The sequence below is a fragment of the Neophocaena asiaeorientalis genome, unplaced genomic scaffold, assembly GCF_003031525.2.
Source record: "Neophocaena asiaeorientalis asiaeorientalis breed wild unplaced genomic scaffold, Neophocaena_asiaeorientalis_V1.1 scaffold420, whole genome shotgun sequence".
Taxonomy (NCBI): domain Eukaryota; kingdom Metazoa; phylum Chordata; class Mammalia; order Artiodactyla; family Phocoenidae; genus Neophocaena; species Neophocaena asiaeorientalis.
Window position 1 is genome coordinate 1,737,576 of NW_020172770.1, and position 26,463 is coordinate 1,764,038.

The 26,463-nt window shown below is 35.3% G+C and overlaps 1 protein-coding gene across 2 annotated transcripts in view; it reads right to left on the reverse strand.

Annotated features, from left to right (window-relative positions):
- The window catches only part of CADM2 (cell adhesion molecule 2), a 1,061,613-nt gene that overhangs the window by 218,902 nt on the left and 816,248 nt on the right, over positions 1-26,463 (reverse strand). For both annotated transcript variants that reach the window (XM_024740847.1, XM_024740846.1), the window contains exon 2: positions 19,178-19,327. In XM_024740847.1, the coding sequence (XP_024596615.1) occupies positions 19,178-19,327 (150 nt within the window). The remainder of the gene's footprint in view (positions 1-19,177; positions 19,328-26,463) is intronic.

Genomic DNA, 26,463 nt, shown 5'->3' on the forward strand with positions numbered 1-26,463 from the left:
AAAAAAAAAAAAAAAAAAAAAAAAAAAAAGAATTCCTAAAGTGATAAAATGGGTTGAAAATAATTAAACTTTCTATAAATAAAATAATTTCCCCAGTGCTTAATTTACTGAGAATCACTTGAATTTCTAAAGAGTTTTATAATTTTCTGGTCGAAGTAGTTGATGCTAGAGAAAATATAGTATTTCTATGAAGCTACATAGCCCACTACACAATGCGGTATATACATATTATTGCATCCACCTGAAAAAGTAATAAAAATGCATATTTTATGAAATGTTCTAGAAATGAAATGTCCTAGAATTTAGACAGCCATTATAATTTTCTACTGAGTTACCAGACACTATAACATTTGTAAGAGATTGCAATTTCCACAAGCACTGCTGGAGGGCTATCAAGTTTTTATGGTCATATATTTTCATATTAGGTTGTCCAAAAATGATCATTCATTTACTTAAATGTTCAATTTTATTCAATAAAGAGAATGATCTCAATGAAACCTGCTATGATTTCTTTAATACTCTCGCTTTAAGGTCATTGAAAGAGGCAGTATTAATGGTGCTTTTCAGAATCCTTGAAGCAGTTTCTAGCCTGCTTATGTGACCTTCCATTTTGGGGTCAATTGGGGTAACTTAGTGAAATTATAATTTTCTGCATAATCTCTGGACCACAAAGAACTCAACAGTTCCTGACTACATTTATCTTGCAATCAGAATATAACAACACTATGTCAATTCTAACTTCCACTTGATCTGTAATTGCAGTGATACTTCTTTAAAAGTGGTTGCTCATTTTCAAGAAGAGGTCCAATTCTCCAAACAGGTTAAACAGAACTCTCCATTTAACAAAAATAAAACTTTCAGCATATATTTTGAGGTGGTTTAATAGTCTTTTTCATTAGAATAAAGGAGCACACACTGAGAGTATCTTTTTGCCGTCTGAGTAATCAATGAGCCAATATGGTTGTAAATCTTCCAGAAATTCCCCATGGTTCAATTCAAAGGGAAGTATTTCTTTTTCTCTGCCCCCTATCCTTCATTTCTCCACTATCATATGGTAACTGTAGGGGGAATCTTTTCATCTTGCAATGAATAGAAAGAGGAAGTATTTCACACTTTCCCTTAACAATTTCCGCCTATTGATACAATCCCTATTCTATCCATGTATGCTAACCATGAAAGAATAAGTGATACAAAAAGTATTTAGAAAAAAACTATAAAAAACCTACAATCAGGAAGACCATTAATTTCATTATTGTTATTTAAATGAGTAAAATGTGAACATGCGATGTGTCATTATTTTAACAGAAGTAAAGTGTAAAGTAATAATTCTAAATGTATTGGTTCATGAAATAGTACATGGGGCAACTTTACACAAAAAGTAAATAGTCAGCCTTGCCAATAATTACACATATGCCATGATTAACTCACTGATACTGTATAATGTTCTAAGTGATTGATAATGTACTTGGAAATTTTATAAGAAATGAGTCATATCAGAATGAGTTGTTTTTAATTATGCTGATTTTTTATAAAAGTATGTGATAATACAAAGGTCAGTAATTATACTGTCTTGATACAATTACAAAACTAATCTCTTAGCTTTATTATTTAACTTCCAAAGATTTATTACTAGGACTGTGAAACACAGCAATTATTAATTAAAATAGTTAATACTCTAAATCATTTGAATTTAATGCAGTTTTCTTGCCAGTAAAGAAAACATCTAAAAAAGTATTTATAGCATTGAAAATAAGCTTTAATACCTGACCTAGTACTTCAAAGTAACTGCAAATAGTGACTTTAAAAAAGATAAAGTTCATTTAATAAACATTAATAAAATATATATTACAAATCCTACAGATAATCCTTTTCAAGATTGCTCAGTGAATGATTTTATTACTTATTGTGGTTGTGTCTGATTTCACCATTTTCATCTTTTGTACTCTATACAGGCTGAGCAGCTGACCCCTCTGGAACGCATTTCCCCCACACTCAGTCCTCAACCTCTGTGTTCAGGCTTAGAGTTAGGCTTAGACAAAGAAAGTCAATGGCAGGAGACTGCAGGGGAGGAGTAGGGCATTTCCTTTGGCTCTGGTAGTGGCTGCACGTTTTGGTTACAGTTAAGGTCTCATGCCATTTCAGGGTTAGGGATAGTACTAGCTTCTCATTTTTGGTCCCTGAGTCATTGGCTTTTTGTTGGTTGCCTTAAGCCTTACACCGTTATAATAGTACTTTCATTATTAAATCCTTTTAACTTGAAGCTTTTGATGGTGCCATGTGTTTTCTGCTGTGATTTTACCGTGTATTCTCACGGTAATTTCACTTTAAATGATTATTAGTTTTATATTGTTCTTAAACACCCAAACCAAACATACTTCAGTTTATATAATAATACATTCAGGTCTTCCCTGGTGGCACAGTGGTTAAGAATCCGCCTGCCAATGCAGGGGACACGGGTTCGAGCCCTGGCCCGGGAAGATCCCAGATGCCGCAGAGCAACTCAGCCCGTGCACCACAACTACTGAGCCTGCGCTCTAGAGCCCGCGAGCCACCACTACTAAAGCCCAAGGGTCGAGAGCCCATGCTCTGAAACAAGAGAAGCCACCACAGTGAGAAGCCCATGCACCACAATGAAGAGTAGCCCCCGCTCGCCACAACTGAGAAAGCCCGCGCACAGCAGCGAAGACCCAACACAGCCAATAAATAAATAAACTTATTTTAAAAAAATACATTTATGTATGCAAATTATAATTTTCAATACAAATTATTCTTTCTTTTAAAAGTTTTCAAAAACATTCATTATTCTCCCTATTCTCATCAATTTAACTCTTTCTTCTCATATTCAACTTCTCCTAAAGTCCCTATTTCTGTTTAGGGCATCACATACACAGAAGTTTGAGACCTAAGTTATCATTGATTATTATTGTCTCTCACCCATGACTCCCCCTAACTTATATATTTGTCCAGTTAATTGCCAGTGTAAATTCAAAGTTCTCAGTGTTACTCACAGTTGCATTTTCTTTTCCTTTCCTGCTTCCTGGTTCGGGTCCTTACTGCCTCTCAATTGAATTACTTGGCCTTGCTCCACATGGGAAGCAAATACCCACTCAGCAAGCAAATACCCCAGAGCAGAAATGTGATATGAGGGATGCAGAGCTGCTCGTTCCTCAGATAGTCTAGTTTCTCACATTCAGGGATGATTTTAGGCACTTCAAACAATTTAAACTTACAATTGATTTTTACCTTCATATACTTTTTAGACCTAACCAAGGCAGGAAATGAGACTCCACCCTGCTTTCATTCTTAGTTCCCCACCACCCAGCTTGTAGCTCTGCTTCCTCATGCACGGCAGTGCCAGCTTGACCCTCCCAGCGCACAGGACAGTTATACCTCCTTCTCTCAGCCACCCGTCAGAGCTTACCTTGTGTACCGTGAGACTACCTTGAGTTGTGTTGGAAACACTCCCTGCCCATTATTTTCCCTGTGTAAATTCACTCTAACCTTTCCATTCTCAGCTCCCACTTATTCCCCAGGAACCTGTGGGTAGCACAGGCTGTAAGTGAGGTCACACTGCCTAGGATTATGTCCTTGTACCACTGCCCAAATTTCAAATTTAAGCAAGTTACTGAACTTGTCTCTGCTTCAGTATCTTTATACGTAAAATGCACATAACAATACCTCCATTGTGAGTACTCTATGAGTTAATGCTTTTCAAACACTCTCAGCTAAAATAGACTATCCACAATTTCCCCAGTATATCCTACGTGGAGAAAAATGTGGCAGGAGAGGAGTGTAACAGCAAATGCATAAGCTTTCAGCCCGGTCTTAAACTGCAGCAACTTGTTCTACCATCTTTTTAAGCCAGTCCTAAAATCCATCTTCTGTTTTGAGTTTCTTCTGATCTCTCTAATTTGGTACAATTACTCTGCCTGTGCTGTCACCATTCTCTAGCAGTTTGTTAGTTTTTCTTACTGGAGACACTCATAATAATTTATCTATATCTCTGTATATCTACATGAAGACTCATAGGTATAGATAGACAAATACATTTCTCCATAAGATTATTCACATTTTTAAGTTCAGATAAAGCATTTTATTTACCCCTTTCTGCAACTGCAGCTTTGCTTAAAATGGGGTATATTATTGTATAATGCAATTTAATAGTTCTTTTCAATCAACTGCCTACTGTTTGATAGGCACTATTCCAAGATTATTGGTAATCCTAACCACACCTCTGCAAAGTAGGTGTCATCTCCATTTCATACACAACAGTGCTTCTCAAAGTTCCAGTTACAAACTGTTTATTACTTAACAGCAAAGAGATAACTACAGAAGCTGAGAATAAACGCTTAGAAACTTTTACAGCAATTTGACATTGCCACGACCTCCAAGTGTGTGATCTCTGTCAACAAATTTGTTTTGTGGCTTAAGTTTTCTGTAGAAGTAGACTGGCAAGCTACAATGGCAGGGAAACATTTTGGAGCACTGTGATTAAGGAGCTAATGCAGACCGTGAACTAATGCACTCCTTTCATTAAAAACAAAAACAAACAAACAAAAAAAAACCAAGTCTTGCTACACAATTTAAAAAATCAGCTGAATACCAGCTTTCTTTGAAGTGTGGTCAAATTTGTGAATTATGTTAAAGCTAATGCATTAAATGCAAACTTATTCTCTTTTTTATATAAGATAGAAGTCGATTATAAGCAACTCTACTGCACACTGAGACACAAGAGTTATAGATGTGAGAATTTCTGTCGAGAATGTTTGAACAACACAAAAGCTCTTGTTTCTGCAAGATAAGAAACCAGCCCATTCCCAACTTTTATATATGTGATTTAGACAGCCAGCCTTCTTTATTTGTCTAATATATTTGGTGTTTTGATCATCTTAATACTAACAAGGAAGAAATGTAACATGTTTTGCAATGGCAGGTAAGGTCAAAGGGCAAAGCAAAAGTTAGAAGCTTAAAAGAACAGATTTTCTACAATTATTTATGACATGAGCCATAAATTAAGTATAATTATCAGTAAAATATGATAATATTCTTGATATTGCTCATTTGCAGAAAAGTTATCACAGACTATCTTACAATATTAATAAGATATTTTGAATTGTATATTCCAACAAAAATGATCCACATATAGGTATTCATAGATCCTGAAGCAATATCTTTTGTCAAAAATGTAGTTAACTATAAAGTTACAGGATAAATACTGGAACTGGCTGCTAATAAAGAACTGATGATGAATTTTGAAAATACAGCAAAATTTGTCTCATTTTGGATAAAAGTTTAAAATGACTATCTTAAGACTGCTGAAATTGCTTCAAAATCTCTTCTTCCACTCCTGCCAACATATTGTCTGAGATTCATTTCTCTACTCTGACTACTATTAATATAAAGCATGGAAATAGTTTAGATTATACATTATTCCCTGCAAAAAATGCTACAGTCAATCAAAGAAGATTAGGTAAATTAATAATAAGGAAGCACATGTCACATTAAAATATTTAAATAATTGATATATATGATGTTCACTCAAAGTGTGTGCCTACGTTGTTAACATGAACAATTACTATTTATTTCATAACTTTTTGTTTTGTGTTGATTACAGAGTAACAAAAAAAATTACAAGTATAATAGTAATTCTCTGTACTAGTCTCAATACACCCTTACTCAATGCATACATACAATTTTATAATTCTGTTTTCATATGCTATGTTTATGAAATGTCATAATAAAAAGTTTGGACTTTCATTATGTGTGTTTTACTATTTCATTTTATAATAATCCATTTTTATTACACTTTACAAAAGTATGACTTGTGCTTGATTTAGGGAAAATAAATGGCCCTCACCACAGAGTATCTGACAAGTACTAACTGGGCTCCATGAAAGAGGTTAGTTTGTTGTGGTCACTACTGTAGCTCCCCACCTGGAACCTTGCTCTGAAAGTTGCAGGAAGCACACTCTAACTTCCTCTGCATGCAACAAAAACAAACAGCTCTCCTTTCTAGTTCCTGTAGGAAAACTGGATTAGGCTAAGGGAAGATTAGGATTTAGGGAATATTTTGCTTTGCTATGGTTGTTCTTGTTCTCACTTTGTTTTCTTCAGTGATAGAAGAAAACTTAACAGAAGAATAGGAAGTGGATGGTTCATTCCCATAATAAGTTGGAGGTGTTCTTAGAAGCTTCCGTGGATGGCCAGGGCAAATGTGGGATTAATCTCCTGCCACCCCCATGGCCTTCTAGTAGATGCCATTTCCCTAGCAGGGTCACTGATGTCTGAACCTCCTCTCCCTAACCTTGATGTCTCCTTAGGAAAGAGGACAACGTTTTCTTGCCTGGCTATACAAGATTTTGAGGGTGAATAAGACAGGGAAGGACACACTTAGGATAAAGAACCTTACGTAAAACACTTATAAGTGTGAAGAAACATGGTGTATGCAGAGAACCACAATAGCATCAAATTTATCTTCTGGATATGTACGATAATGTACATAAGCATCAAAGGAAACAAATCAAAGTTGGAATGTTTGCAAATATTAAATTGCAGAGAAAATATTAACCAACTTTCAGTTCTATCACTACATGCTTTTCAGAATTATTCCATAGGCCAAATGCCATAATATATGGAAAGTTGTTTTGTAAACTCAAAAAAAAAAAAAGAAAAGAGTATTCAAATTCATGATTCAAATGTTGTTTCCTTCTCACCTCCTTAACCTGTTGTTAGTGGTAGATTCCAGGGTTCATTTCTTGGACCACTCTTCCCTAGACCACTCATCCAGTCTGATGGCATGTGCCTACTCGATGTTTAAGATCTTCAACTTGAATCAGTCCCTGGATTCCAGACTCAAATGCCCAATTGCTTATTATATAACCTCTCCTATGTGTAGCACAAATAAGCACAAATGTAACAAGGCCAAATCAGAACCTACCCCAAAATAGTCACCACCCCCAGCCCCTGCAATCTTGCCCATCTCCTTTTCAAATTCATTACTTTAGGTGTTCAAACCAAAAGCCTTTAAGTCATACGTGACTCCTCTTTCACTCTTCCACCCCACATTGTGGCCATCAGCTAGTCAAAATACTTTCAAAATACACACAGAAGTCCACTTATTTTCATCATGTTCATTGCGATCTTTCTGGTCCAAACCAGCTTCATATTTTGCCTGGTTTATTTGCAATAGTTTCCTAACTGGTCTCTTCACTTCTGATCCCATCCCCCATCACCAACCACAGTTTGTACTCCCCATAATAGCCAGAGTGATACTGTTAAAATGTTCATAAGATCACCTCACAGCTCTGCTCAGCACCCTCCAATAGTTTCTCATTTTAATCAGAGAAAAAGCCAGAATCCTTCAATGGCCGACAAGGTCCCACTTGCTCACACTCACCACATCCTTATCTTTCAGCCCTCATCTCTTCTCTTCTATGCTTTCACTCTGATCTGCACATACTGACTGAGCTCTTCTTCAAAAAAACCCAGAGAGCATCCATTTCAGGCCACTCCTCTGCTTTGCTCTCTGTCCCCAGAGACAGTTGCATGTCTAACTAGCTCTTTATTCTTTTTTTGGGTGTTTGCTTCCATGTCACTTCCTTAATGAGGCTTTCCCTCATACCTTATTTAAAACGGCACTTCCTCTCTTCCTTTTCATAAATTTTTTTCTCCATAGAATTCATCACCCTTGGACAAACTATCAATACATATGTACTTAATTATTTTACTTATGGTCATTTTCCTCCTACTTGAAAGTAAGTTGCACAAGGGTGGAGTTTTGACTGTTTTGTCCACTGCTATATTCAGAAAGCCTACAATAACTCCTGGCAAAAAGTAGCTCAGTAAGTGTTATTGAATGAATGGCGGAATCTTAATTACTCTTAAGGTACATGCAGTGTCAAACTGTAAAGATATCGTAAATGGATATATATTAATTTATTTTGAATCTATAATCTAAGAATCCCTTAGAAACTGAGAATTAAAATTAACTTTCTTTGTCACAACTCCTCTGACATAAATAGATGGTGGTAGACAAATAATATAATCAATTGTGTGGCTACTCAAAATTAGACTCCTTTCCTCCTGGCTTGAAGACTAGAAATTAATTTTTGGTTGACCAAGCCTAGTCAATTCCTTGTTTGAATACCTTTCAAATATATTCTTTCTATTTCCTTAGCTCTCTTTTTGGTCCAGGTTATCATCGCATCACATCTTAGCTGCTAAAATCATTTTTATCTTCCTTTCATCCCTCTATACCCAAAGCCTCCTTTCCCATAGCTGTTCAAGTACTGATTCTTTTTCTTTTATTTCTCTAATTTTAAAAAGATGTATACTATAGCTGATATGCTAAGGAGGCAAACAAAAGTAGAGCTGTAGCTATTGAAAAGGCAGAAGCACAGTTATTTGTAGACAATGCAGGCTAGTACAATGAGAAACCCCCAAAGAAGTTCAAAACACTATTAGAACTAGTAGGGAGGTAATAAACAAAATAGAAATGTGCATTTTGATTTGCTAGATACCAATCAGTATATAGAAGGGAGCAAAGAAATCAGTTCAGTCAGCCAGTGTTGGGGCACCAGGACTGGTTTTCATTCCTGCTCTGTGCCACTCCTTGTCACATGGACTCAGTGGTAGCTCTTCAGGTGAGAGAGCCTTAACATCTCTTTATGAAAATCTCACACCATAGGGACTCACACTCAACATAAAAAGAAGTGAGGCAGAGGCACAAACTATTATGTGTAAAATAAATAAGCTACAAGGACATATTGTACAGTACAGGGAATATAGCCAATATTTTATGACTTTAAATGGAGTATAATCTATAAAAATATTCAATCACTATGCTGTATACCTGAAACTAATATAATATTGCAAATCAACTATACTTCAATAAAAAAAAAAATTAAACAGAAGGGAGGCAAGAAGGGCAGGGAGCGAACTTTATTTTTCCTCCTAAATTCTCTCATCCTAACTCGCGTTCTTTTCCCCAAAGCCTTGAGGGTAGCAACCCAGCCTCCAAATTAGAAACCTTCATTGCATTTTACCTTCAACATAGTTACAGCACCTAGGAAATGGTGAAGCTAAATATTACCATTTAAATACAGGGTCTCTGCTTTATGTTCCAGTAACTAAACGGTCTATTTCAGGTATTCACCCATTCACAGCCACTTTCAGGCTAAAGGTAGTATTAAAGATGTCAACTTCCTGTTAGATAGAAACTGCTTAAGACTTCAATGGCAGACCTTTGTTTTTCTTTACATTTTGTTTGATGTTGCAGTATCAATTTTCAAACATTTCAAAAAACACAAAACAAACTCTGAGAAGAGTTTCAGCCTGTACACCTGGACACAGCAGCAGGTAGCCCTTTACAACCCATTGGCCTCAAGAGGCCTACAAGCTGGAACTGTGATTGGTTTATGTAATTGGTCAAGGTTGTTTCAATACCACATACAAATCCATAGTGAAACTGGGATCCAAATGTAGCTGCCCTGACTAGCAAGCCTGTAAACCTCAACCAACCAACCCATCTATAATGTTTGCAAGTGTTTAGGAGGTAGGATTTTAAGTTACAAAGAAATATGCGACTAATAACCAATTATCATCTCCATAGGAGAACACAGTTACTGGTCCCTAGAAGATATTTTTATCATAATTCAAGATTTAGGAAATAGCCCATTCAATCTCATACCATGCAATTTTCAGCATTAAAAAACAGGTGAGCTATACATATATGAAAGGATTTTGAGAGTCCAAACACAACGTGTTACATCTATATTCATACTACTATCCTTCTTTCTAAACTACAACCATTCTTTCTAAAATGTTAAAATGAATATTACAGACCAATCACTCAGCATTCCCCCTACCCCATTTCCCATTTGTACTTGAGTCCACCTACTAGTCTCAACATAAATAGTCATAAAACCAGAAGACTTAATTCTTACAAACACCCACACTTCAGTACTAAAATAACACTGCCTCCTACATTTCACAGTGCTACAAAATGCTCATTTACTGCTGTTTCCAAGGATCACTCACAAGAGCCTGCTGGGGCTAAAGAAATAATAAATTAAGGAAAGCAGAGTACTTTAAGTTATAACTCTTCATGCTCACACAATATAAAACAAAACATTAAAAATATTTATTCAGGAAAAGGTATTTCTAAATTGTATTATTTTGTCTGAATAGTGGAGAAATGTCATCTGAAGAGGCATGGAGGAAGAGAAACACTCAGTATTTATAAATATAGGAAATAACTAAAATAATTGAAGAAAGCCAAGTGAATTGAAAAGATCATACTCATTAAATATTTAACCATAACAAATTAATAGTTTAATAGTATTTTAATTAGTATTACCATTCATGAATGACCATATGTGTTTTTATTCCTCCTTTTTTGGTACTTAGACCAATATTTCCAAGTTACTTATAAAAAAAGCTCCTTGGGATTAAAGAGAGGCTGCACTTATTAGGGGTACCCAAGTAATAATATTTAAATGAGGTTTCTTATTCATTTTGTACTTAATGCTATAATTATTTTCATAAAACATATTCTATCAAGACAGAAGAATATTCTGCCTAGATTCTATATTTGAGCCTATTGAGCAGGGCCTTCGTTGAATGTAGAGGATGTAAATTATAGTGATTGCTGGACTCAATGGCCACACACCTCTAGTTATACCTTAAAGCACAGTAGAGGCATCTAGTATAAGCTGAACCAATTTATTTCTCTCTCCTGGGAATTTAAAACTAGAACAGAGAAATGCAGTGGACTCTAAGTTTTGGAGTAGAATGACATTTATGTCAGTGTTCTAGGGCTAAGTTTTCATTAGCCTCAAACAAAAAAATTAGCACCATTTCTACAATATAAATTCACCATAGGGGGATATGACTCTCTCAAGGTCTGACGTAAAATATTTTAAAAAAATACAAAATGAGAAAAACACACTAAAAAATTAAATAGTAAAACTTTAAACACTGTTATCTAAAATAGAATTATATTGGTATGAATCAAAATTATGTAATTTTAAATAGAATTAAACTTATACATTATAGACAGTATTTTTTGATACTGTTAAGATTTTCTTATACTTACTAAGGACCTATAATGCTAATGCTATTTTGAAACTTACTTGAAAAATGTTAGAATATCTTAAATTCTCCATGGTGTCTCTGCTGATCCTGATTAAAAGGTTATTCAACATAGAGACCATATCAGTATGTCACAAGAAAATCAGGTCCCTGTACAGTACACAGTTACTCCATATATTAGACAAATAGCACATAATAGTTTATTTACAATTTTTTCTTTAAAAAATAATTTTATCAGTAAAGGTATGTTTTCGGTCATGTATATTTTCTTTTTTTTTTTTTTAACATCTTTATTAGAATATAATTGCTTTACACTGGTGTGTTAGTTTCTGCTTTATGGTCATGTATATTTTCAAGTCAGGGTTTTTCCTAGACTCATGTAGGATATTTTTATCAATTATTTGGGCATGTTGTATCCTCTACAATGAGGCTTATTATGCAACAAGTAGAATTACATTTATCTACCTGTAAAATGCCTGATCCAATACTGTTCCTCTATACCCTCCACCATTCCAATGTATAGATGATATATGATAACTTACCACTTAAGGGCAAAATTCATGTTTTATTTATTTTAGGGGCCCCAATGCCCAGCATAATTCCTGGGACATAGCAATATTTCACTAATATTCACAGAATTGAACTGAAATTGTGACTTGGAAATCTTTTAAATATCAAATATGCTTAGATATTTATATATTAAGAACATTTACTTAGTGATGCCTGTTATCTTTAATGACTATTAATTCCCAAAACTGAGGATATGAAGTATCACAAAAGATATCAAGGCAATTACCCAGAAGCTAGTTGGTCATTGCTTACTTTTTTTTTTTTTTTTTTTTTTTTTTTTTGGGGGGATTTTTTTTTTTTTTTTTTTTATTGTTTTGGGAGATGGAAATAGATGGCACAATGGTGTTGACCATCCACCCAGTCTGACTCTAGCCATCATCTCACTTCTACTGCCATGACCATAAAATGTGGTATTCTCCAGATGGCTTAAAATCATTGAAATAATTGCTGATTATGTGCTGACTCTGTATGTCTTACCAACATACAAACATATTTATAAAATACGTATCCAGAGACATATATGATTGGAAGATAAAAGAAATCAAATTTTAATCAGGACAAGCTGCCTTTCAAGTAGCTCTATTGAACACAGAATAGACTCTTCAAAAATCAATGAGCTACAATAACTGCAAACCACCTAGTGCAGTGTCTATCACACAGTAAATGGTCATCAAATATTTACTGAATGAAAGACTGAATAAATATATAAGTTAATGATCAGAAAGTAGAATAAAATAGCTTCATGTTATAGAAATAAATTTTCTCTATATGGAGTTTTGCTAAAAAACAAAAAACGCTAGTGAACAGCAATGTGCAATAACTAAAAGGACTTAATTCAAGAATTTGGTCATTTTCACAGAGGTATTTGATTTATTTGCAATAAATTTTGTTTTTATTTTTTGTTTTATTTTTGCAGTACGTGGGCCTCTCACTGTTGTGGCCTCTCCTGTGTGGAGCACAGGCTCCGGACGCACAGGCTCAGCGGTCATGGCTCACGGGTCCAGCCACTCCGCGGCATGTGGGATCTTCCCGGACCTGGCACAAACCTGTGTCCCCTGCATCGGCAGGCGGACTCTCAACCACTGTGCCACCAGGGAAGCCCTTTGTTTTTATTTTTAAATTACAACACTACAGGGAATTCCCTGGCGGTCCAGTGGTTAGGACTCTGCACTTTCACTGCCGAGGGAGTGAGTTCAATCCCTGGTCCGGGGACTAAGATCCCACAAGCTGCGCAGCACGGCCAAAAAAAATACAAAAAATATTGTAAAAAGTAGTAATATTAGTGAAACCTAGCCTCTCTAAAATATAATATCAAGTATGCAAGTAATGCTGAATTCTAAAATGTTCAAACACTAAAATTTGCTGATCATGTTCAGACACATATTTGTAGCTTTGAATGTCAAAGTTCCAAATCCTGACACTGTTATAGATACCACATAATGAATACAGTTTATAGTGTACATGATTATCTTTATGTTTTTCCTAAAGTTGCTGGACTTTAAACTAGCATAAAGAGATAAAGGTAGTAATCATATAATGTACAACTGAAAATTTTGCTTATGCTTAGTAAGAATTTATAATAATGGCTTTATCATTAGCACATTAAGTAAAAGCAAGTTATTTCTTTAAGAAATATAATAGCACACAGTTTAACATGTATGTTAAATTTGAGGAATATAACATTGAAAAAAAGTAATCTGTTTTGGAAAGGTGCTGCATTGTTGCAACTTATTTCTCCCAAAAAGAAGCAATTCAATGGAAGGTAGTTGTGAACATAGAGTGACACAAGGTTTTTGATAGAAATTATCTTTACTGAAAATTAGACAAGGAGAAATATCTATTTATGCTTGGTAAGTTGTGCTGGTTGCTTTCTGCTTATCATTCCAGATCCATTATCTTCCCTGCTATTTTCCCTGGGAGACTAAACTACCTAGGAGTCCTTGACCTATGGTTTCCATTTGGACTCAGCCCATGGAAGTCATTGATAAGAGATCAAAAGGTAAGAGGAAAAAGAAGTCAATTTACATATTTCCACACGTCCTTCTTCCTAACCAGTCTCAGCTTCTAACCAGAAGTCTTCTTCCAAAACTTAGCTTTAGTTCCTTCTGTCACCCTTTCAGGGGCAAGGATGGTTTCCCACTCCTGCTAGCTCCTGGGTGCTGTATCATCTTGATATGTTTCCTTAATTATGCCTGTACACCTGTAAATAGTGTGTTCATACTTCATTAACTCGAGTGTATCATTTATTTCCTAATGGGAACCTGATTCCTACTCATTTAATATGGATGCATTTGCTAGCAAATCTGTTATTACAATAAAAATGAAATTATTAAAATATGAGATGTGTTCAGGAGATTTATCATTGAGATGGCAACTTTGGAGTAAAGACCGAAAAGAAGTGATACTTTCCACAAGAAATGTAAAAAAAAAAAAAAAAATCCAAAAAGCAATAAAATGAAGTCCTTATCAGAATGGTATAGCATGAAGTGAATTAGGCTTGTCTTAAGAAAACTTGGGTCTCATCATCATTTTGTCACTTACTACTCAAGTCATTCAAACTTGCAAACCTCGGTTTCTTCATGTACAAAATGGGAATATTGACCATACAGGGTTGTTGTGAATCACAATGAGAAAAGGTAACCATGTTGAAGTTATTTAAAAATTATAGAGTATGGAGTAAGTTGTCATCACTTATTTCACACCTTTAGTGTAACCTATACATGATTTATTTTTTTAAGAAAGCAGAAAGAAGGGTAATATTGACCACTTTAACACCTGCTTTACTGAGTTAATCTTTACTATTTTAAAGACTGTCACATTGATTGAGACTAGTTGTGGAGAAAGAAACTGTCAGGTGGCACTGGCTGGCATGAAGCCAAGAGAACTTGTACCTCCATTTCAGGTTCATCTCATTTTTCTTCTCTTTATCACTGCTTGTCCTAGGACACGTTATTCATGTTCCTCCTCTCCCATCATCCCCAGTATTAATGTAAAATTATCAGCATAATAATTGGATAATTAACACCAGCGGTTTTTTTTTTTTTTTTTTTTTTTTCTATGCCCTTAATAAAATTTTATTTTCGTTCCTTCAGGAATAAAATTTCCTTCAAGAAATTCTTGAGAATCATTGAAGCATAATGCAAAAAAGCAAAACTACTATAAAGTAGTAGCATCACAAAACATTATGTATTTTACATTTTTATACAAAAACACATACAAGCACACAGAGATACGTCTGTTAAATGCATATACTATGCACTCCTGGAGATGTTTGTACAAAGTATTTTCTGTCAATAATAGGAAGGAATTGAAGTGTTCTTTCCTGAGCATTAAGTGATCAGATTGTACTACTTCAACTGTTTTTTCCCACACCGGCTGAGAAACAAACACAATGACCTAATTGATTTTTTTAAAACTTCTATTGCCAAATACCACACAGCATTCATGTGGTGTTTCAGTGAACTCGACTCCCTACTCTCCCTGTCTCCCTATACCCACTCTATCCCAAGTGCTTACCTACTAGTTATAACAGATACGGTAAAATCTGTGTAAAAAGAAAGAGAAGAGGGCCATAACAAGTGGCTACATTTGCTCTAGGTCCCTCTGACCCATAAGAACCTGTAAATCTTCCTCTTGATTTTTATTTTCTATTTAGATTTGCAGTTTCTTAAGTGTTATAGAAGAAGTCTTCATACAAAAACTATGCAGAAATGAAATGGAGCTGTAATTCAATATCTACTTCATAGGTTAATGATATCTGGTTTTCAGGTGCAAACAACAAAGTAGATAGAGAAATTGTTAAAAATGCAATTCTGATCCAAAGACTAGAACATCTGATTTGGTGGGATATTGATGAGCCCCTTTTATTTCTCTGCCAGTTGGTGTCAGAAGCAGAATTAGAAGTCAGATCTGACTCCCTGTCTCCTAGGCTACAATGTTGCCATTAAATCTGTGAAATTTAAACAGTAAAATTTCATTTATTGAATATTTGATACATTTTAATGATGACTTGGGGTTTTCTCCGTTGGAAAATGCATATTCTACAGCCAAGGCTGGAATTGGACAAGGTCTATTTTGGCATCTAAAGAGTGAGTCATCATCTAGAACTGTGCTTTCCAAAACAGTAACCACACATGGCTTTTGAGTACTTGAAATATGGATAGTGTGACTAAAATAACAAATTTTTAATTATTTTAAAATTAACTTAAGTATCCACACATGACTGCTGGCTACAGAACTGTTTTGCAGATATAGGACATTGCCATCATCACAGAAAGTTCTATTGAGCCAGTGCTGACTATAATGTATCCCTCTGTCTTACTGTATGTACACCTTCAACAGTTTGAAAATAACTGATGCTCTTTAACTAAAAGGCAGCTGCCAAGATCAAAGGCAGAGGCCACTTGGGTTATATTTAAAGTGACCTGGTGCCTGGACACCTTTGTTCTCAGGGGCATTCTAGTTAAAACTAACATAGGCCAACCTGGATTCCAATCCCTTCATTACCAGTCATTCGCTGAACATCTGTGGACAAATTTTCCTTGAGTGTTTGACTCTCAATTTCTCCAGTTGTAAATGGAGAAAGCTACTGATCACATTAGATGTGCTCAAGGTAGCAAAAACCTGAATTCACTGCCCTCCTCTTTATTTCACCTGAATAAAAAATATTACAATATTAGCTTCACTTTAGCCAATTACCCCCAGACACCTATCTCCCTTGTGAAGAAATTCCTGAATATTCACGTTTAACCTCCTTGAGAGAAACTCCTAAGAAAAGGGGTTCCACTTAAGTCTCCTTTAGCTGATCATCAACTGCCTACTCACAGCATGCTTTTCTTTTGTTCCAAGTAAACAACAAAGGCTTTTCCAGTTCTAGTTGAACCAATGGGCCACCATCCTGAGATACTTGTTCAGCCCTTATAGCCAGAACCCTCAGAGACCTGGGTCTCCAGAGAGCATGAAAGCCTACTCAGAATGCCTTTTGGGACTCCTAGTGGCAACAGTAATATCAATGAGAAGCACCTGTTTTGTTGTTCTGGCTAGCTCGCTCCCTCCTTCCCTCCCTCCCTCCTTCCTTCCTTCTCATTACTCTATGTCGGTACAAAAATTAAAGTTCAGGGGTACAGAGCTCTGGTGAGAACTGACTTGCTAAACCCAAAGCTTCTCAACCTCGGCTGTATTTTACAATCATTTAAGATGCAATGAAAACACTGTGATACTGCATATGCCTGAAAGATTCTGTTTGGAAAGCTCCTGAGATCAACTGGCAACACAATGTGAGATAGAAATAAGAACAGAGCAAGCTGTTAACAGTAGCAGCCACCTGTAGAAGCTGGTGCAAGCAGTGACACAGACAACCCTTTCGTTTTCTCTATTGTTCTCCTGAGCAGTTGTCAACTTGCACAACACATAAGAGTTACTCTAGTGATGTTAACTCACACTTAGTTTCTGCATTTAGACTCTGGCACAATTTAGCACATTTGTTTGCTCGAGATAAGCCTTAAGATTGAGGAGGGCTAGGCAGGTAAATGCAGACAAAAAGACAGTATGGGGAAAATTGTGATATGAAATCCTTAAAATAAAATGCTTTTATTTTCAAATAAAATACTAGATTTGTAAAGAATTTGTTTCCAGAAAGCCTCTCTCTTCTGAAGGATAATCATGGTGAGAAAAACCCATCATGCTATATCTGGGATATTTAGCAATATCTCTGTATCTTTACACTGCTACAAAATACTAGATACATCTGATCATATGAATTGTTGAAGCATGCATTTGCTTTATTTCATTTTTTCTTTCCTTATTGCCTTAACAGGTTAGAGTTATGCTGTAAAAAGCTAGTCTGTGTGTGTGTGTTTGTGTGTGTATAGTATAACAGGTTTCTATTTTTGATATTAGACTTTTTCTAATTCTATTGTGGTTCTAATAATCAGTTGCAACAGAATAACGAAAAGCATTGAATAAAGAAACCTTTCATAAATGGCAAACTAACATGTTTGTTCCTTCACAAGTCCCTGGTTTGGTTCCTTGTCATGTAGTGGAAGGGATCCTTGACAGTGATGTCCCTCAAATGCAAGGGTTTGAAAATAAAAGCATTTTTTTTAAAGATTTCATATCACAATTTTCCCATACTTTTTGTCTGCATTTACCTGCCTAGCCCTCCTCAATCCTAAGGCTTATCTCGAGCAAACAAACGTGCTAAATTGTGCCAGATTCTAAGTGCAGAAGCTTAGCGTGAGTTAGCATGACTAGAGTAACCCGTACGTGTTGTGCAAGTGACAACTGCTCAGGAGAACAATAGAGAAAACGAAAGGGTTGTCTGTGTCACTGATTGCACCAGCTTCTACAGGTGGCTGCTACTGTTAACAGCTTTATCCACAGCTCTGTTCTTATTTCTATCTCACATTATGCTCCCAGTTGTTCTCAGGAGCTTTCCAAACAGAATCTTTCAGGCATATGCAGTATCACAGTGTTTTCATTGCATCTTAAATGATTGTAAAATACAGCCGAGGTTGAGAAGCTTTGGGTTTAGCAAGTCAGTTCTCACCAGAGTTCTGTATCCCTGAGCTTTAATTTTTGTACCGACATAGAGGAATGAGAAGGAAGGAAGGAAGCGAAGGAGGGAAGGAAGGAGGGAGGGAGCTAGCCAGAACAACAAATGCTAGCATTCCTAACCCTCTGTCATAGTTAAGTTTATGTGTCAACTAATTAGGCCACAGAATTAAGACCATGCTGAATAGCTATTATACAGATATTTATATCCTATATAATTTAAACTTACCTAAAGCAACAGCTCCATATTTTCACTACAGTTTATGAACTCATTTTCTCCCAATGTTTATAACAATGGATGACGGCTTAGAAATTCAGTATACATTTTTAGTTGTTTGCTTGAATTATATAACATAAATTGCCTTAGTTCTCTAAAAATGTTTAATCAAAATCTATCATCCAATTAGAAAGCCCAGTTAATCACTAAAGTCCACTCAACTTGTAAATACAGCTTCTTACTTAATTTCAGTTTATTTTGGAAACATGGAGTAACTTAAACTTATTATTGGAATCATTTCTGTAAGTCTTACTTTCAAACTGAATTCATGAGAAAGCACAGAACTTTCCAAAATCATAAAATGTCTTCCAAATATTTTAACTAAGAGTAATAAAAATAATATATCCTATTGCCAGGAGTGAGGGAAAAAATATTTAATCTATACGAAAGGCATCTACAAGAAAACAAAATCATGTGATATCTTGAGAGAAGATAATTGTTAAGAGAAGGCATAAAGCTATTTTTGAAACAGAATTAGAACTGTTTATTTTATTAAAAAGTTGACACAGGTTATCTTTAGTGTTTATGACTTACAAACTAAAGTATTTAATATTTAACATGTTTAAATACAAGCAGCAGCAGTTTGGTAATCAAAAGGAATAATTTGAATGATCTCAGAAAAATAAATTCATTATAATTAGGATATTTTAGAATATGATTAAAACATTTAAAAGAAAATGTATTCACCTTTCTTGTCATCAAAGTACAGCGTCTGTTGAGCTGGATTTGACCACTGGAGGGAGGTGTTATCATTTTGATCAACCCTGCAGGTCAAAATTGCAGTTCCACCTTCAACAACTGTTACATTCTGTGTGAGTGGAAACTGTCCTTGGCTGCCTAAAAGGGGATTAAAGAAAAGGTTGATTAAAAGAAAGTTCTAAAATGATTAACTTTCCAAGAGCTATATGGACTTAACTCCTCATTCCAAGTAAAATTTAAAACAACCAAACAACAGCAAAACTATATATTACAAAAAGGCAAAACATAATTGAAAACCCTTAATCAGAAGACGACAATTTGACATACCATTAGGATTCCTTTATATTCCCTCACATGCTCCAGAAAAGCTTCTTCTCCTCCTAGGCACACATGAAGATTTATATTTAAATAGTAACATGATTATCATTAATTTCCCTTGGCCTTGCATTAATTATATGGTGTTAGACCTGGTTATCTTTGAAGATAATAATTTTGGATGAATTAAACTCTTTAAAAGCAGCAGAAGAAACAGGTAAAATAGTTTCCTTGTAGCTTTTATAATCCTGAATAAAGCCTATAAAATATGAATACTAGAACTTTAGATTCAATTTCTGATAGAAGAAATAAAAAAAGAATCCTATTTCACCAGGGTTTCTTGTAGACGTAGCTGTTTTGAGAAATACAAAATGTGCTGGAGAAAATAATGTAAGTATTCTTCAAAAAGTGTTCATCTTATAGAATATCCATCAAAATCTTAAAGTGATTACTCTAGCCCAGGAGATAGAGACAATATTCTTTTTTGTTCCTTTCTGTAATTTCCTGATGTTTTTTCCAATGAATATATATTTATTTCATAAATCAAGGAAAAATGTATCTATAAATGACCATTGTCAATTTGGATACCATTAGAATGCAATCAATTCTATCTTCCTAAGTGTTATACTAATTTATTAAAGTAATTCATGTAATAACATTACTTAGTAAAAGCACTTCTAAAGTTAAAACAAAATTCTTGCACACAGCAACATAATATATAAATTTCACTGCAGCAAGATGATCTGGAGATGAACTCTGCAAAGTCTGATAACAATTATCAACATGGGTAAAAAAATGACTTTCTAAAGCCAGGTTAAAATACTATTATGGAAGCAAGGTAGTTTATTAAGTCAAGCATAATTTACATATGCAAGAACATTGTGATAACTTAATCACACCCATGAAATATATTTTCCTTTTCTTCTTTAGTTTTGCAATGATTCTGTCATTACTACAAGCACCACCTGAGGTTATGCTGGAGCTGTTGGCATAAAGAATCTTATTACCAAGAAGCCCGTTGATTGGCACCATAAGAGAGAGAAGAGCCTGAAGGGGAAAATTTCTTTCCAGACCTAAATGACACAAGCACAGAAGTTCATGACCACGTTATATAATTAAGCCTATCAAGTATAAAAATCTGCTATCAGTAGCTTTGTCTCCTCAGTGCCAACCTCTTAGAGTCACTATGGCAACTCCCCAGGGTATCTCCCTGTAATCTTTAGGGTGGAGTTTTTAAATTGAGGTTAGGCAATGTCTGGAATAAACTCTTTGATAGTTGACTTCAAAGTCAATGGGAGCCAGAATGGGATGTGTTTTGCCTTCAGCTCAGAGGTGACCTCTAGCAGGGAAACATGGAGAACTATCAATCTTGTGAAGTGAGGTGAGGTGAAAAACCACATCAGAGAAAACATGAGCTAAAACAGAAGGAAGGAGTAATTACCAAAGATATCAGATTAGCAGCTCATAAATATGAAGCTCAGAACGTTTTTAAGATTTGCTTAGGTGCCCAGTTATTGACATAATGCATAAACTGAGCAATCTAGGAGAGTAGGGGATCCTGTAAGTAATAAAAAGCACATAACTGCTAATAAATACACATAGTTCATCCCAGATGACAATTTGACTATCAACTGGTACATAAATAATACTGTCTGCTTTTTTAAAGTGGAAAAAGAGCAGTGATGCTTGCAACAATTTCATCCACTGCATTTGCAAAATAATTTTCAAAACATCCCCGTAAGAAAATATTATCCTTCTCATTTCACAGATGGGTAAACTGACACTGGGTGGTTAAGTGATTTTTCCATGGTGAAACAGAGTCAATGAACCAGTTGGAGTTTGTTCTGAAATTTCAACATTTTATTCTTATTTTTCCACAAAGGCTGCTGGGTCATGTCACTACTTGTTTAAATGTGAATTAGACAAAAATGAAAGGAAAAAAAAAAGTACTCTTTTAAAAATGAAACTTTGAATTCATACCTAGCTGAACTATGTCCTCATAAATTTCAATTATAACATTAAAATCAAATAAGGGAAGATATCAATGTTAACTGCCCTTAAATATCTCATCCTATTTAGAACTTACATTTGATAATTATTTCTGTCTTTCCTTATTGGCCTATAGAAGAAACTAAAATTTGTTATGGTGTTCTACATTCCAGGGACTCTGCAGACACTAGCACACCTAGACTTTGTCCTTCCAGGTAGGGGATTAGGACAGCTTCCCTCCATCTTCTCCCCACATGGATTCTGACTTCAGTTCCCTGGGACCTTGCAGCCTAAAATCCCTGCAGTCAAATAATTTAGTTTTTCCCAATAAAGAGCAAACTCATATGGAGAATTTACTAATCCTGAATACCCTTACGATATGTAGTTTCCAAAATCAATTCAAAAGCCAGTGTTGTAGGCAGTCAAACTTCTTCTCAAAGCTTTGAACTGCCTTTTATTTCCGGTTTTAACCTGGAGACAGCATCAAGTTAGCTTCTACTTTTCTCTTTTAACTCCTCCTGGCTCAAAGTTGACAGGTTGTCATTTAATTCAATCTCAGAGAGTCTTTCTAAAGACATTACTAATTTTTCCAATTAGAAAAATTAGTAGGTTACAAAGTTAAGGATTCATCCTCAATGTATTCATCAAAAAATATTTTGGGGGCCCTACTACATGCCTTGCCTTGTATGAATCAACATCTGAAAGATGCAAAGAGGAAGAGAAACTTGCTAAGGAGCTTCTGCAAAATAATCAAAAATTAGGATAGAGTATGATGGCAAGGGAGAAGGCAGTCTAGGTGTAATATAGTACTCATCTTGTTTACCATCAACAAGAATTTCTAAAATTCATTGATCATATCATTGAGGCTAATTTTATTTTATTTTATTTGGAGGTTCTTAGTCTTTTAATTTAAAAAAAATTTTTTTAGTTTTTTAACATCTTTATTGGAGTATAATTGCTTAACAATGGTGTGTTGGTTTCTGCTTTATAACAAAGTGAATCAGCTGTACATATACATATATCCCCATATCTCCTCCTTCTTGTGTCTCCCTCCCACCCTCCCTATCCCACCCCTCTAGGTGGTCACAAAGCACTGAGCTGATCTCCCTGTGCTATGTGGCTGCCTCCCACTAGCTATCTATTTTACATTTGGTAGTGTATATATGTCCATGCCACTCTTTCACTTCTTCCCAGCTTAAACGTCCCCGTCCCCATGTCCTCAAGTCCATTCTCTATGTCTGTGTCTTTATATCTGTCCTGCCGCTAGGTTTTTCAGAACGTTTTTTTATTTTTAATTCCATATATATGTGTTAGCATATGGTATTTGTTTTTCTCTTTCTGACTTACTTCATTCTGTATGACAGACTCTAGGTCCATCCACCTCACTATAACTCAATTTCGTTTCTTTTTATGGCTGAGTAATATTCCATTGTATATATGTGCCATATCTTCTTTATCCATTCATCTGTTGATGGACACTTAGGTTGCTTCCATGTCCTGGCTATCGTAAATAGAGCTGCAATGAACATTGTGGTGCATGTGTCTTTTTGAATGATGGTTTTCTGAGGGTACATGCAGAGTAGTGGGATTGCTGGGTCATATGGTAGTTCTCTTTTTAGTTTTTTAAGGAACCTCCATACTGTTCTCCATAGTGGCTGTATCAATTTACATTCCCACCAACAGTACAAGAGGGTTCCTTTTTCTCTACACCCTCTCCAGAATTTACTGTTTCTAGATTTTTTTGATGATGGCCATTCTGACTGGTGTGAGGTGATACCTCACTGTAGTTCTGATTTGCATTTCTCTAATGATTAGTGATGTTGAGCATCCTTTCATGTGTTTGTTGGCAATCTGTATATCTTCTTTGGAGAAATGTCTATTTAGGTCTTCTGCCCATTTTTGGATTGGGTTGCTTGTTTTTTTGATATTGAGCTGCATGAGCTGCTTATAAACTTTGGAGATTAATCCTTTGTCAGTTGCTTCATTTGCAAATATTTTATCCCATTCTGAGGGTTGTCTTTTCATCTTGTTTATGGTTTCCTTTCCTGTGTAAAAGCTTTTAAGTTTCATTAGGTCTCATTTGTTTATTTTTGTTTTTATTTCCACTTGTCTAGGAGGTGGATCAAAAAGGATCTTGCTGTGATTTATGTTACAGAGTGTTCTTCCTATGTTTTCCTCTAAGAGTTTTCTAGTGTCTGGCCTTACATTTTGGTCTTTAATCCATTTTGAGTTTATTTTTGTGTATGATGTTAGGGAGTCTTCTAATTTCATTGTTTTACATGTAGCTGTCCAGTTTGCCCAGCACCACTTATTGAAGAGGCTGTCTTTTCTCCATTGTATATTCTTGCCTGCTTTATCAAAAATAAGGTGACCATATGTGCGTGGGTTTATCTCTGGGTTTTCTATCCTGTTCCATTGATCTATATTTCTGTTTTTCTGCCAGTACCATACTGTCTTGATTACTGTAGCTTTGTAGTATACTCTGAAGTCTGGAAGCCTGATTCCTCCAGTTCCTTTTTTCATTCTCAATATTGCTTTGGCTATTCGGGGTCTTTTGTGTTTCCATACAAACTGTGAAATTTTTTGTTCTTGTTCTGTGAAAAATGCCATTGGTAGCTTGATAGGGATTGCACTGAATCTGTAGGTTGCTTTGGGTAGTATAGTCATTTTCACAATGTTGATTCTTCCAATCCAAGAACATGGTATACCTCTCCATCTGTTAGTATCATCTTTAGTTTCTTTCATCAGTGTCTTATAGTTTTCTGCATACAGGTCTTTTGTCCCCTTAGGTAGGTTTATTCCTAGGTATTTTGTTCTTTTTGTTGCAATTCTAAAAAGATCCTTCTTCTAGCTAAGCTCACCACCATCCCTGGTTTCAGAGGAGTCATTTGTTTTCAAACAAGTTTATGATGAGACTTAAAGGAAACACAACTTCCAATTTGGAACTGTAGAAGCTGGCTATTTTTCCAGGCAACCTATGGCCATCATTTTCCTCCTCCTTTCCTTATATTTATTTCTTTTTATTTTTTGCATAAATATCAATCCCCCTTACTTGTTTCTAAGCTAATTAAGGGTCAGGTAACTAGGGTATCTTACTTACCTTAGAATCATCTACATAGCTTAACATTCTGTACTGTGATTAGAGCACTAGGCACTTACTGTACAAAATGAAAGCATCCCTTGGAGCAATTGCCAGCATTTGTAGGGGAATATGTGACAATAGGATGATTACAGTAACTCAAGTCTGCTGCATTTGTTCATGGTCAAAATGGAGGAGCAGAAGGAGAGACTAATTCCTCAATGAGAAAAAAAATATGGAAAAATTAAATAATATAAACCTTATCAGTATCATGTCTTAAAACATTTTTTTGTAAAGTTCTGCTTAAAAATCTTAAGAGCTGTACATAAGATATAACAGATGGTGATCTAGAACAGACATATCGAATACCATTGTCAGCTCCCAAAATGGGACACAAAAAGACAGACTGTGATAAATTTATGCTCCATAAGAGGAAAAAAACATAGAAAACACTAACTTGTTTTGAATATTAAGTATAATAATATATACTATATACCAAATACAATACTGAAGCCCTCTTAGGTAGTTAGACCTCTGAGATGGAAAATATTTTATCTTCCATTCCTGCTCCAATTTCCCTTGCATCAACATCCATTTTAATAGTGCCCTTCTGTGTTATCTCCTCCCTCAACCATCACTAAGCCAGCAGTAATGTATGAAAAATACAGCAAATCTTCACTGAGTATTCACAATATGCTAGGCACTATTCGAAGTGCATTTCCATTATCAATGATTTAATCTTCATGCCAGCCTTGTCATCATCTCAATCTTGAAGACAGGGAACTGATAAACATTCAACGATGTGCCCAGAGTCACATGGCTAGAAAGTGTAGCAGCCAGGTACTCAACTTTTGCCCTCAATCTTCAAACCTCACATGTGTAACCATAGAGTCACTTTGAAAATAAAGTGAGCTTAATTCTGACTCAGTGGCTGTTATAAAAGAAACATATAGTTTGGAGTCCAACATTTCTAAGATGCATTTAGACCATTTATATCTATTTTTAAATAAGCGAAGGAATATTTGAAATTCAAGTAAAAACAGTGATATGCTAGAGCCGACTGACACCAGCTCAACTGGTGAGAGAGTCAACTGACTGCAGGTCTTCTCCCTTTATGCTCAGTGATGACATAACTTGGTAGCTTGAAACTGATCACACTCGGAGTATTTTCACCATGGTAACTGGCTTACAACGCAAGTCAATGTTTTCCTACAGACCCAGTGGTTAAACGTTTACAGAACACCAATGAAAAAGCCACTCTCAATGCTTTTTGAGGGGGCTGTTACATACATGTTTAGTATAAAGTTGTTTTGTTGTTGTTGTTATTGTTTTTTCTGAAAAAACAATAAACTCTCTCCAATGCAGTATACTTCTGCTTTTGAAGTTCTTTTTCTTCTTATTGTCTCTTCTTTAATTGTTTTCTTCCCTTTTTCCTCATATCACTTTCCAACAGTCTTTTTCCCCTCCCCCCCCCCACCATTCTCCCAATAAAATAAGCTCCCTTTTTCTCTGCTCCTGGACAGTAATCTTGAACTGCTAGGTTTTTAAAAATTTTTTTTTAAATTTTTATCTTATATTGGAGTATAGTTGATTTACAATGTTGTGTTAATTTCAGGCGTACAGCGAAGTGATTTAGTTATACATATACATACATCTATTCTTTTTCAGATTCTTTTCCCATACAGGTTATTACAGAGAACTGAGTAGAGTTCCCTGCACTATGTTGTTAAGTCTCTGTTGATTATCTATTTTATATATAGTAGTGTGTATATGTTAATCCCAACCTCCTAATTTATCCCTCCCCCCATTGAACTGCTAGTTTTTCTTAGGCTGCTGAGTTTACTCCTCTCTAACTAGCATCATTGGTTGAAAACCATTTAGGTCACTTTCA